Here is a 14353-nt window from a genome sequence, read left to right as displayed (position 1 = left end):
AATTTCAATTAATTTATCAAGTCTCTCAATTAACTTTCCAGTCTAGGTATGGTATCATTACTGATAAGTTCTTTACCATTATAAAAGCTACTTTAAAATACTGAGACTTAACTTTGCAGAAGAATGCTAGGAAATCTGAAATTCAGTGATTCTTCTGATCGGTAGCATTTTCAAGACTCAAAAGAAGAAACCCCATTCCTATGATCTTTCATTAGATTAGGAGGCTACTTAGGAATAAATGCGATTTTTAAAAAATATATTCTATTCTACAAAAGCTTGTGGATTTGCAGTTTAAATTGAAATGGGTGCAACAGCTATTAAAATGTAACAAACTGTCTGTTGTACTTTCGAATGTTCACCCGCTTCAGTGATAAAAGTGGGTTTAGAAAAACATATAGGTGACGTCATCAATTTAAAAGTTGATGACAGCAGAAACAGAAATATGAAAACACACATGTTCACTTTGAAATCAAAGAAAACACTGTTCTTACTTATCTTTAAGTATGCCTATACTTCAGATGGTATTCCTCCGGAAACTACGAGCTTCACCAAGAGACAAAGACTACACACTTTGGATTATAGGTTCTTACTCAGAATGGGTATGCTGCTCAAATGACTGCAATTTCTGGTGTGTAATAAATGGACACGTTTTGACTGTAACTCCCTTTCTTCTGTACAGTTATCATCCCACTGTCTTCTCGACAATGTCAAAACTGACTGGGAAGATAACTATTAGTTATTTTTCTAGGGTTTAGTAAAATATATAAGCTCATATAAAAGAAATGATTTCACAAAACATGCATGCTATGTGAAGAACATTCAACAAGACAGGGATCGGAGTTAATGTTGGTGGGTTGAACTTACCCTTGCCAGAGAAGTTCATCATTAGCAAGGTCTTGCCAAACACATGAAGCTAAGCAGAGGTCAGTTGCATTTAGGTAGGACAAGATGGTGAAGCTTAGTTCAGGAGGCAGCATTTCCAAGTTAATGAACCCTTCCTGCTCTTTAGACTTCCTTGCCTTCAGAAGGTGATATATATCGATGCCTCCTTGGGCTTGTTTCCGGTGGCTGGAGTGAGAAATGTTGCTTGAAGTCACTCTCCTGCTCTGCTCTCTGCTGAGGTAGCCTGGCTCACTGTAGGCTTCCTGTTGGAGATGCTGGTTTCTGGCCACTCTCCAGAGTCCTTGACCCATCTGCAAGCCTGAGAGAAAGCCAGAAGGTAATAAGGGTGACACGAAAACGTAAACCGTCTTTCCCACTAGTATAACAAGATCTGACAGGCATTTGTTTATCAGAATTCTAATTTCTCATTAAAGCCTGGGGAAAGCTGTAGTATATTATAAAGAAGAGTTGGGGTGTTTGGGGTGCAGCACTTGGGAGAGAAGTTTAACTACCTGGTCTGCTCATTGCCTCCATCCCAGCTTGCTTGCTATATATTTTTAAGATCCACAGGCAACAGAATCATTTTTCATGTGGTGGGAGTTAAGTTGCTGATGTCCTGAAGACACTTACAAATTATAATTATGTGAACTTATGGGCCAGTATTAAATCCAGATCTGATCAGAGCACAGGACTTCAGTTAAACGGCCTCCAGACACCGCTTTTTATCACAACTCAGGCTCAGCTAAGCTAGTCCCTTTTAACCACACTGCCAGATGCATAACAGCTGTGATGCAGGCTTTCTGTTAATTCCTGCCAGTCTACACTTAGGTTGTAGACTGTAATAAAATGTAACATAGGCCCTGAAGTCTAATTCAAAAACCTTATAAATTAGACACCTAGAACTCCAGGATAAATTGCTCAGCAATAACCAACTATTTGGTTTCACTGGTGCTTACAAATAAAATTGCAATTTAGAGTAACTTTCAATTGTTTTCCAAATAGCCCTGTGGATTTGTTCAAGGCACTTGGGAAAAGATGTAAGAAGGTGTGTTCCAGTCTCCCCCACCTACATGTCACCTGCCAGAGCTGCTGTTAAATATCCTGGACTCCCCATACACAAATATTTAGAAAATGACTGGCCTAAATTTATTTGATATGGCTTTCAAAACAAGCAGTTTTTCCTGAGCAAATAAACTTGCTGAGAAAAACTAAATCAGGAAGAGTATTTAATACAAATAAATAGTTTCATGAACCCCTTTTCAAACAAAATATTCTTGCTTTATTACTCATTCAAAAATTTTTGAAAAAATATTGATCTTCACATAAAGTCAATAAAATAATTTTCATGGTATAATCTGAACCTTAGATGGAACACAAAAAGACAAAAACAACTCGTTAGACACACAAATCAAATCACTGCTTACCAAAATGGAAATGTCCTAGAAATAACTTTAGCATCCAGAAGAACTTCAAAAATGTTGAGAGTATTATTTTCTTAATTAAAAGAACTCACATGTTTATTTACTAAATATTTAGTTATTATTGGGACAAAACTATTTGAGGTTATTTATGGATCAAAACAGAAGAAAAGGTTCAGGGCAAGTTAATTCTGATGCCTTGCCTTGATCTCCTTGGGAGTCCACCTATAAAGGTGTATGCATGTGTATGTGTGTGTATGACGGAGGTTACGAAGAGAAGGAATATACTAATGATTTTCAAATGTGGGAAATTTTGGTTTTTGCACAAGAGGCACAAAGGATAACCTTTCCTGTCCTAAAACCCAAAACTAAATAATATTATCAGTTTAGCTAGCCTCAAGCTTTACAAATGAAATTCATGGGGCTGGAGAGATGGCTCAGCGGTTAAGAGCACTGACTGCTCTCCTAGGATCTGGGTTCAATTCCCAGCACCCACATGTCAGTTCACAACAATCTGTAACTCCAGTCCCAAGGACTCTCCAACGCTCTCTTCTAGTCTCTGCAGGTACCACACACAGTGTGCACACACACACATTCAAAGAAATCCTCAGACACATAAATTCAAAATATTAAGACAAACCACAATCTAGGAAATCTTTGTAAAATGCATTTATAACAAGGGTCTGATATCTAAAACAAAAGAAAACAAAGGACTTTAAAAGAGACTGGCAATGGTTCAGCTGCTAAGAGCACTTCCAGCTTGCATAGGCCCTGCATGTGGTTTCCAGCACCCATGTCATGCAATTTACAACTGCCTGTAGTCCAGCTCCAGGAGATCTGACATCTCTGGCCTCCATGAGCATCCACATAGTCCTACAGAGGGACCAATGCTTGCAAGGAAGTGAGGAAGAGGGCACATTTGAAAGGTACTTTGGTAGTTTCTTGCAAAATTAAATATACTTTGTATCATATAACCCAGCATTCACATTTCTCTTTATTTACTTACATAAGTTGGAAACATCTGTCCACACAAAAGCTGTTCATGAGTGTTTGCAACAGTTTTATTCATAATTGCTCAAATTTAAAAGAAACTAAGATATGCTTCAGCAGGGGAGTGCATAAACAATGACACATCCATGTGCTGGAACATCACTTGGCATACATAGTCTCAACACTGAAACCCAATGCTATAACAGGAAGGAAACTGTTGTCACTTGGGAAAGTGATCTGGTCAGAACAATTCAGATGAACAGTGAGATCACCTAATATGCCAAGAATTTCAAATTCAAAAACACATTTTTCATATTTGCAAAAATTAATTTTGGTATAAAATATGAATTTTGTGATGAAATTACTGCTGGTTATTTATTTTTAAAATAGGTAGTGATAGCTTTATAATAGTCTTGCAAGAGTATACTCTAGTTCACGTGTAAATAGAAGTTCTTTCTCATTATGCATAGCAGTGACTTCTATAAAGTTGTTATAAACACTGAATAGTGAATACAGAACGACTGCTCTGTGAAAAAGTAGGTTAGGTTTCTGCAAAGCCAAATGAGTAAATGAATATGATAAAAGAATTTTTTTCCTAAAATTATGCAAACATGCCGGGCAGTGGTGGCACACGCCTTTAATCCCAGCAGTTGGGATGCAGAGGCAGGCGGATCTCAGTGAGTTTGAGGCCAGCCTGGTCTACAAAGCGAGTTCCAGGACTGTTATACAGAGAAACCCTGTCTAACCCCCCCCAAAAAAATTATGCAAACACAACTCCTGACGTATCAAGTACTTACACTATCAGTAATGGTACATGTGTCTCAGAGATATTGTATACATTTTTTGGTTTAAGAGCAAAATCATATTCAATTAAGAACACATGTATGTATTACAGTAGTGAGTAGGAAATTCTGAAGTTTTATATTCATGGCTGCTAAGTTACCTTGAACATTCACTGGGAACATGTCACAGGGACTGAACAAGAGTTGTTTTTATTAACTTAATCCTAAGATTTTTATATTTTGGTTTCTTTATTAATATTTCTTACATTTCAAGTTTAATTTTCTGCTTCTAAATTTCTATGCTGTTATAGTAGAGTAGCTCAGCTGATATAAATAGACTTAAGATGGAATTGAAAACAAAGAAAACTTTTGAAAACTATTTATTTATAATCCATAAACTTCATTAGCTAAAGCTCCCATTAAAAAGGAGCAGCACATGAAATGGCTTAGCCAGTAAAGGCATTCGCTGTAAAGACTAATGACCTGTGTTGGATTCCCTAGGACCCACAAGGTAGAAAAGAAACGACTCCCATAAGTAGTCCTCTCATCTCCAGATATGTGTAGTGGCAAAGGCACACACGCACGCACACACACACAAAGTAAAAAAGAATACACAGAGTATTTCAACACATTTTTGTAATAGAGAAAGAGTCACACTCCTTTGGAGACGGGGCCACTGACAGGTCACTCAAGCCCCAGAGGGTAGCCCACACTCATGTGCATATGGGCACCACTAACTGGACTCAAGAGGTTTTTTTTTTTTTCCTTTTTTTAATATCAAGGAGGACATGAAGTTGTATGTATTGGGGTGACAGGAACTAGGGGGAGCTGAAGTGAGGTCAGGGTGGATGGCTTTGACGAAAATACATTGTATAGATGTGTGAAAACACAAAGAATTATTTAAGATATGATTTAAAAAGTGAAGATTAGCTTAGAATATTGCAGAGAGGGAATCAGAAACTGTATGTTCTAAAGAAGCAGCCAACAGTGGGGGACTCAATATAGGAGAAAGAAGGGGACAATTCGGGGGGAATGTGTATGAAAATAAGGGCTTAACTTCTCTAAGTCACTGTTTCTTGACTTGTACAATAGAGATAAGAAGATCCTTCTCTGGGGCCTGGAGAGATGATCCAGCAGTTAAGAGCACATACTAGTCTTGTAGGAGACCTAAGTGAAGTTGGCGGCCACAGTGAGCAGCCCACAACTACCACTAACTCCAGACTGGTGGGATCTGATATTCTGGCCTTTGCAAGCACTTGAACACACGCAAAAAAATCCCACACAGACCTCACATCTGACAGAGGACTGATATCCAGAATATATAAGGAACTCAAGAAATTAGACATCAAAATGCCCTACAGTCCAATTAAGAAATGGGCTATAGAACTAAACAGAGAATTCTCAACAGAGGAAACTCAAATGGCTGAAAAACATTTAAGGAATTGCTCAACATCCCTAATTATCAGGGAAATGCAAATCAAAACGACTCTGAGATACCACCTTACACCTGTCAGAATGGCTAAGATCAAAAACACTGAAGACACCTTATGCTGGAGAGGATGTGGAGCTAGGGGAACTCTCCTCCACTGCTGGTGGGAATGCAAGCTTGTACAACCACTTTGGAAATCAATATGGCGCTTTCTTAGAAAACTGGGAATCAATCCCCTGCAAGATGCAGCTATACCACTCTTGGGCATATACCCAAGGAATGAGCAATCATACCACAAAAGCACTTGCTCAGCTATGTTCATATCAGCATTGTTTGTAATAACCAGAACCTGGAAACAACGTAGATGCCCTTCAATTGAAGAATGGATAAATAAAATGTGATACATATACACAATGGAATACTACTCAGCAGAGAAAAACAATGACATCATGAGGTTTGCAGGCAAATGGATGGATCTAGAAATAATCATCCTGAGTGAGGTAACCCAGACTCAGAAAGACAAACATGGTATGTGCTCACTCATAGGAGGATACTAGATGTGGAACAAGGATGACTGGACTGCTACTCACATCACCAGGGAGGCTACCTGGAAAACAGGACCCCAAGAAAAACATGGGGATCGCCCAATGACAGAGAAATGGATGAGATTTACATGAACAATCTGGACATGAGTGGGGGTAATGAAGGGCGAGGGTCAAGGGAAAGAGAGCTTGGGGGAGCAGGAGATCTCAGCTGGATCAAGAACAGAGAGGGAGAACAAGGAATAGGAGACCATGGTAAATGAAGACCACATGAGAATAGGAAGAAGCAAAGTGCTAGAGAGGCCCACAGAAATCCACAAAGATACCCCCACAACAGACTGCTGGCAATGGTCGAGAGACAGCCCGAACTGACCTACTCTGGTGATGGGATGGCCAAACACCCTAACTGTCTCGCTAGAAACCCCATCCAATGACTGAGGGAACTGGATGCAGAGATCCACGGCTAGGCCCCGGGTGGAGCTCTGGGAGTCCAATTAGCGAGAAAGAGGAGGGTTTATATGAGCAAGAATTGTTGAGATCAAGGTTGGATAAAGCACAGGGATAAATAGCCAAACAAATGTTAACACATGAACTATGAACCAATGGCTGAGGGGCCCCCAACTGGATCAAGCCCTCTGAATGGGTGAGATAGTCGATTGGCTTGATCTGTTTGGGAGGCATCCAGGTGGTGGGACCAGGTCCTGTGCTCATTACATGAGTTGGCTGTTTGAAACCTGGGGCTTATACAGGGTCGCTTGGCTCGGCCTGGGAGGAGGGGGACTGGACCTACCTGGACTGAGTCTACCAGGTTGATCTCAGTTGGCGGGGGAGGCTTTGCCCTGGATGAGGTGGGAAGAGGGGGTAGGCTGGGGGGAAGGGGAGGGTGGCGGGAGGGGGGGAGAACAAAGGAATCTGTGGCTGATATGTAGAACTGAATTGTATTGTAAAATAAAATAAAATTAAATTAAAAAAAATCCCACACAGACATACAACACATACACAGAATTAAAAACTATGTCCTTTTATGTATAATGCCTGTCAAATAAACCACCCTAAAGTAAGGACCACCAGTCCTACTAGGGTCCATACATCTTAAGTCAATGTTTTACTTCCTCCACAATCTAATGTGCAGTCGTTAAAGTATTACTAAAACACATACACAACATTCTAAAAAAGATTTTTTATTCAGTGACTCTTCAGCCAAAGTTAGCAATTTTCTATGTGTGTATTTGTGTGTTTGGTTTTATGGTGTGTGCGCATATGCACACAAAGGCCTGAAGTCCTCGACTGCTCTCCACCTTTAGTTGATACAGAAACAGAAGCTCATGGATTTGGGGCAATGCCGACTGGTCAAATAGCTTCAGGGACCCCTGGCTAGGTTGCACCTGAGTGTTAAGGATCCAAACGCGGCTTCCATGCTTGTACAGCTGAGCCACTTCCCCAGGCCCAAGTTAACAATTACACTCTAATTTTAATGGACATTATACATTTCTACTCTACATATTGTTCTGGGGAGCTGCCTACAGCACTTTCAATATGGAGTTACAGTGAAAAAGGTTCATCTTTCTTTCAACTTTCACCTTTCCAGGCCACTGGATATTCCCCTAAATGCTGGCAATAAACTTTGTTTTGTTTTGTTTTCAAGACTTGGTTTCTCTATGTAGCCCTGGCTGTGCTGGAACTCATTGAATAGACCAGACTGTCCTCAAACTCAGAGATCTATCTGCCTCTGCCTCCTGGGTCCTGGGATTAAAATTAAAAGCATGTGCTAACATGCTTGGCCTAGCAAGAATCCTTAAGGCAGCATTTCTAAACATGGACTGAGTTAGCTAAAGGCAAATTAAAAAAAAGCAGTTATGATAGTGTTTGAAAAAGGAACCTTAGAATTAATTTGATGGTGTGCCTAATGGACAAAATTTGGACAATTTGGATATTAAGTAAGAACAATAATGGATATTCTACTAAACTTTAAAAATCCTATAAATCTACATAAGTGACCAATGAAAACATAAATAAAAGAGAATGCTACTTTTCAACAATATCATCACTAATAAAGACAAAAATAATGGAGATAAATGTCATCTCATAATCTTCAGAGAAAAATAATTCAAGGAACAATTATCAATGATTCTTGAATGGAATTTGATAAAGAAGTAGCAGAGGGACTCTGATAAGGAAAATTGACATTAAATCAGAATTATTTTTGATATGTTGAGAAGAATTAATGTGTATGTAAATGCAATGTATGTAAATGCAATGTGTGTGCAGGTGTCTAAGAGGCCAGATGAGAACATCAGATCCCCTGTCCAGACACAGGTGCTGGAACCTGAACTGTGGCCCTTTAGAAGAGGAGAAAGTGCTCTTTAATTGCTGTCTTTGACCACAAGAATAGTTTTTTTAAGAGCAGAAAAAAAAAAAACTTTTAAATAAAATAGGGAAAAATACCCCTTAAACCTTTTTTTTGATGTGGAGATTAGTCCCTACACTTTTTGGTCTTGTTCCCTTCCTTTTGTTTATAGTATTATACCTGGAACACTTCTGTAATGCTTAATATAAACATTAACTAATAACATTGTTTCAGTGCTATATACCGTTTATTCACTACTCTGTGACAACCACTCGAAACTTCTATAAATCATTGCACCTTAACTCTCCCAAACATCTTCAAAGGTCAGAAGAAATGTTAAATAGGGTATGATCACAGAGCTGGCAAAGGGAAGACTTGAGGACTCAAACTTGGAGAAGAGATAGGAGTCCAAAGCTTTTATCTGGACTCAGCAAACAGCATGTGCATAGCTGTTGAAGCTGAGACGCTGACTCATTGCCAGGTCTCATCTCTGACCTGTGTCTGCTCATTACCTAAGCTGCTGCTGCCAGCTGCAGCTTTTTAGGCTGTCCTGTGGAAAGCACACAGGCTTTGAAGTGAAAAAACAAAACACCTTGATCAATCTTCCACAAAGATTTTGTGTAGCTGAAAATGGGATAATGCTTTTGTACACTGGTTTAATAAAACGCTGATTGGCCAGTAGCCAGGCAGGAAGTATAGGCGGGATAAGCAGACAAGGAGAATTCTGGGAAGAGGAAGGCTGAGTGAGAAGACGCCATCCATCCATCCATCCAGGGAGCAGCATGTAATGGCACACAGGTAAAGCCACGGAACATGTGGCGACATACATATTAACAAAAATGGGCTGAGTTTAAGTGTAGTTAGCCTGAGCTAATGGCCAAGCAGTTTTAATTAATATAAGCCTCTGTGTGTTACTTGGGTCTGAGTGGCTGCGGACCAGGCAGGACACAGGAAATTTTCCAATTACAACTTTGATTAATTTATAATCTTTGATTCTCATTTTTCTCCCTGGTAAAATAATGGTTGATAATTCTTATCCATGGGACTGACAGGACATAAGATTTGGTGACTATGCCAAAGTAGCAAGTTGTTATCCCTTCTATCCTTTTTAAAGCATAATTTCTATTTGTTCTTCTACCCTAGAGTACATCTATCCGATTATTTTGGGTTTAATTACCTAAGTAATCATAATACTACTTCTAAATTATATTAATTTAGGGTCTATGAGATTTAGAGCAATGCCATTAACTTTTGCTAAGAAAAGGCAATTAGAAGACATAAGATGAAGCTAAATGCCTAGGCTGATACACCATACCTAGAAACTAAGTGGCAAGTAGAGAAAATTATTTTGTAATAATTCAGTGCAACAAAGATCTTTTGATACTCTACAAACATCTTTTAAAATAATTTTACTGCTTTTAGTTCTCGCGTGTGTGTGCATGCACATGTACACACGCACATCTGCCACATGTTCATGGGTGACTAGAGAGGACTGAAGTGGGTCTTAGATCTCTGGCACTGGAGTTGCAGAAAATTTTCTATTACTACTGGTGTGTTTTCTAGAAAGAACTCCAAGAATAGATATGAAGACTTTGTTAGTCAAAAGTGTCCTTTTGGAAGTACCATGAAGATATATTTGTCATTTAATAGAAAATTTCTATGTCGTACTAACACACTCACATCACAAATACAGATTATTTATTAATTCAGATTAATTATAAAGTTTTACTAATGTATCAATTGTTAAAAACATTATTTTTTACATCAGTATCTCACTGCACAGCCCAAGCTGACTTCAAACTTGCCATGACCTTTGAGTCTGAGCCTCCTATATGACAGGTATGTGTGACCACACTAAGATCAGTATTTTCAGGCTCTTTTCAAGACAGGGTCTTGCTGTTTAGTCCAGGTTGGCCTCAGACTTCAGATCCTCCTGCCACTGCTTCCCACAGGTGCTGGGATTATATGTGTGCAATACCACCTCTGAATTCTATTTCTATATTAAGATATGTTTTTTAGATATAAGTCTATTAAAATAGTAAGTTCAGAGTGCATGGACCATATAATTTTTTATCCATTTTAATTCATTTTTATCATAAAGCTTATTAAAAGAAATAGAAACTTCAATACATAAAATACATAAACATATGTATTTAAATATATGTATATATATACATATGTGTATATATATATGCTTATAGTTCTGTGGTAACTGCCTACTAAAAACGACGTGGGAACGCACAAAATGAGGTCACATTTCCAACATGTAAAAAGAGGATGGCCTCTCTTCTATGTACTAAGATAAGTTGATGCCACACAAAGGACTAAATGGATAAATCTAGCATCAACCCTATATAAACTTGATTGAAAAACTTCAAAGTGAGTATGTAGCTCACTTGCAGAGTGCTTACCTAGTGTATACAAGGCCCCAGGGGTTCAATCCCCGGCAACACAGACAGACAGAGACATAGAGAGAGACTTAGAGAAAAACTTTAATGAAAGCTTTCAAAAGAGTGACCAAGTGTGCAAGAAGGCTGGTGTGATTTGTCGAATAGTAGTTATCTTAGATTTTAGCACATTCAACTCATTGTTAAAAACCTTATGAACCGACTCTGACATCAGTTAACTCACTATATCTAGATTGAAATAAGACACAAAGATAATAATCCTTAAAGATACAAATCCTAAAATGATGCCTTAACTGTTTATACAGAATGCATCAATAATTGGATTAAGAGATAAATGGAAAAAGTACCGTTTGTATGCCTCTTAATGTAGGACGGGGGAATGTAGCTCATAGAGTACTTGCCTAGCATGCCTAAGGCATTCAGTCAACAGTAGAAAAAAAAAAAACACAAAAAGACAATGAATACTTAAAAGACAAAATGGTGAAATTAGTATTGCTATACATAAACTAATATAATCAGGACTATTTCAAATACTTCTAAAACATGTAGAAATGGTCTTACTCAATAATATCTTAAGTTTAATGTAAATCACCTAATTTTTATATATACTTGTTTCTACTAAAATAGTAAGATAAATATTAGTCATAACAGTTTGATTACACAGTCACCAAATATCTAGACATTAAGTACTAAAGTCTTGGGTTTTATTGTGTTAAAACTAAAAACTGTGGAGTATATAATGCCTGCTTTAGAAAAATGGAGTGTTTTTGGCACTGATGAAGAGGTAGTTCATAGCTCCGACTACTTCAGAGTTTGCTATCTTCTAAGCCAAGTGGAAGAAACTACATATCTGCCATGATCTCAACCAAGACAATGTATACAGAAATATCTTTTAAATGGAAAAGCACTGTATAACCACTGTCTCCATTTTTCAAAAAAGTTGAATGTGAAAACCTGAAAGACAACCCCATGGTCAGACAGGACTTTTGGATGTATTTTTCTTATAGAAGAAAAGCTGCCCGGGGCTGGAAAATGGCTTGGCAGTTAAGAACACAGACTGCCCTTCCAGGGGACCCAGGTCATATTCCCAGGACCCATATGGCAACTAACAACTGTGTGAAACTCCATTTCTAGGGGAACTGATGCCCTCTTCTGGACTCCATGGGCACTGCATACACACAGTGCATAGACATACATGCAGGCAAGATGCCATACACATAAAATAAATCTCAGAAAATAAAAAATAAAGAAAAAGCACAGTTTTCATAAAGAAATCTCTTTTATAAACGAATTTTCAGATCTAAACATTACAGAGCAGTTAGCAACAATGATATTAATTTACAATAATAGTTTTCTATACAGTTTACTTCAAGTGGATGGCTGCATTTCTTTAAAAGATGGTATTTTTGACTCTCACTCACTCACTATATATGTACATATGTGTGCGTATGTAGAGAAATGTATATTTCTGTTGTTTTCAAAATAATAGACTACTTCTATGAAGAACAAACTAAAAATTATTTTATTAGTAGTTCTTATACACCCAATATAAAGCTTGCCTGTTAAACACTGAACAGTTTTAATCAAAACATTCCTATATAAGCTGGGCGGTGGTGGCACATGCCTGTAATTCCAGCACTCAGGAAGCAGAGGCAGGTGGACCTGTGAGTTTGAGGCCAGCCTGGTTACACAGTGAGTTCCAGCACAGCCAGGGCTACACAGAGAAACCCTGTCTCAGAAAAAGAAAAAGAAAAAAAGAAAAGAAAAGAAAAGAAAAGAAAAGAAAAAAACAAACCAACCAACCAAACCAAACTGAAACAACAAAATTCCTATATGACTGAATAACAAAGTATAAGCATAAGGAAAGGTAGCTAGCTGCACTAACCCTTTTATGCAATTTCACTGAGCTGAGCATTCAGGTGGTACATGCTGTGGAGGAAACCCTAAAGTCCTAGTTAGGGTTACTATTGATGTGATGAAACACCATGACCAAAAGCAACTTGGGAAGGAAAAGATTTATTTAGCTTTTACTTCCACATCACTGTCCAACACTGAAGGAAATCAGGACAGGAACTCACACAGGGCAGGAAGCTGGAGGCAGAAGCTGATACAGAAGCCATGGAGTGGTGGTGCTTATTGGCTTGCTTATCATGGCTTGCTTATCATAGCTTGCTCAGCCTAGTTTCTCCTAGAACCCAGGACCACCAGCTCAGGGACAGCACCATCCACAGTGGCTGGGCCACCCCCCATTGATCACTAATTAAGAAAATGCCCTACAGGTGGATCTTATGGAGGCATTTTCTCAGTTGAGGTCCCTTCCTTTCAGATGACTCTAGCTTGATATAAAACTAGTCCATACACCTAGCAGTGAAGAATGATACAACTTTCAGTTAAAATCTACACAGTGGCCCAAAGGAATAGAAGAGTCTCTCAAACTCACTTTCTAATTATTTATTTTTTCCACAGCCAATCTGATTCCATAAAGTTCTTTCTGAGCTGTGTTAAATCATATCCATGTGAGGACTGACAAAACATGAATAGTTTCATTTAAATACTGTAAGCTGCTAGATTTTTTTCACTACTTTTATATCTAAGTAGTGCTAATGAAATTTATAAATAAACATCTTATCTTAGATAAAGTGCTAACATATTTACAGACCGTTATGTTTAAAATACAAATTTGATTAAATTTTAAAGAAAGGAAGTTCACATACCTTAAAAAAAAAAAAAGCTTTTCTCAAACAGACTGTAACAACTTGACGTTTGGTTATTTTAGGTTTTAAAATCTTCAGGTGCCATGAAGTGGTATTAACGGTGTAACAATGTGGGTGAGTCTATGAGAAAATGCTTTCTGCAAGGCATTTGGAATCAGATTGGCAGGCTATAATTTATGTCTGGACAGCCAAAGGAACAGACCACCAAAGTTGTTTAGAATAGACTGGTGAAAAAAAAATTTAAAACACCTGATAACCAATTGCACTCCTAAAATTTTGAATCCACAATTTTAGAGAAATGAAAGCAGGTAAGTCCACAAGGTGGGCTTTCTAAAGAGAAAAGGGAAACCGTTAAGCACTAAGAGGTCACAAGGCACATTAAACACATAAAAGCCCCACTCATTAAATGTAGAGATCTGGCCCTGCAAGAGCAGTTTTCCTTACTAAAAGGCATACCATTTGTGGGTTGTTTTAATTCAAAAAGATTTACAATATTGTCCTGTTTTCTAAGGTTCGCCCCACCCCCACCTCCTTAATTCCTTCCTCTAAGTGCTAGCAAAATAACATTTAACCAAATGTAAGAAAATGAAGACACGCAATGCAAACATAACCACAAATCTGAGTAGTTTAGACTTATTTAATTTCTTCAGTTTGCTTTGACCTAAACATGCTGTTACGTTTTAACTTGTAAATACAATTAATATATCATATTGCTCACATATACCAATTTTGATTACATTAGTTCTCCAATTACAGAATTACTATTTAGTCAGCATGACTGCATCAGAACCCACAATGGCACATTCCAGCCTAACTCCTCAATGCACATCATCGTAAGTAT

At 38.1% G+C, this 14353-nt stretch overlaps 1 protein-coding gene across 4 annotated transcripts in view; it reads right to left on the bottom strand.

The window, feature by feature from the left end:
• Fbxo8 (F-box protein 8) overlaps positions 1-14353 on the bottom strand; it is a 44394-nt gene that overhangs the window by 24878 nt on the left and 5163 nt on the right. For 3 of the 4 annotated variants that reach the window (XM_052752319.1, XM_052752320.1, XM_052752321.1), the window contains one exon: positions 865-1201. In XM_052752319.1, the coding sequence (XP_052608279.1) occupies positions 865-1201 (337 nt within the window). Of the gene's footprint in view, positions 1-864; positions 1202-14353 lie in introns of those variants that run through there. The other variant, XM_052752323.1, reaches the window with a different exon arrangement.

Source organism: Peromyscus californicus, unplaced genomic scaffold (genome assembly GCF_007827085.1).
Source record: "Peromyscus californicus insignis strain IS unplaced genomic scaffold, ASM782708v3 Scaffold_23__1_contigs__length_62951481, whole genome shotgun sequence".
NCBI lineage: Eukaryota > Metazoa > Chordata > Mammalia > Rodentia > Cricetidae > Peromyscus > Peromyscus californicus.
The sequence above is the reverse complement of the archived record's forward strand: the minus strand, read 5'-3'. Positions and strand labels throughout refer to the sequence as shown.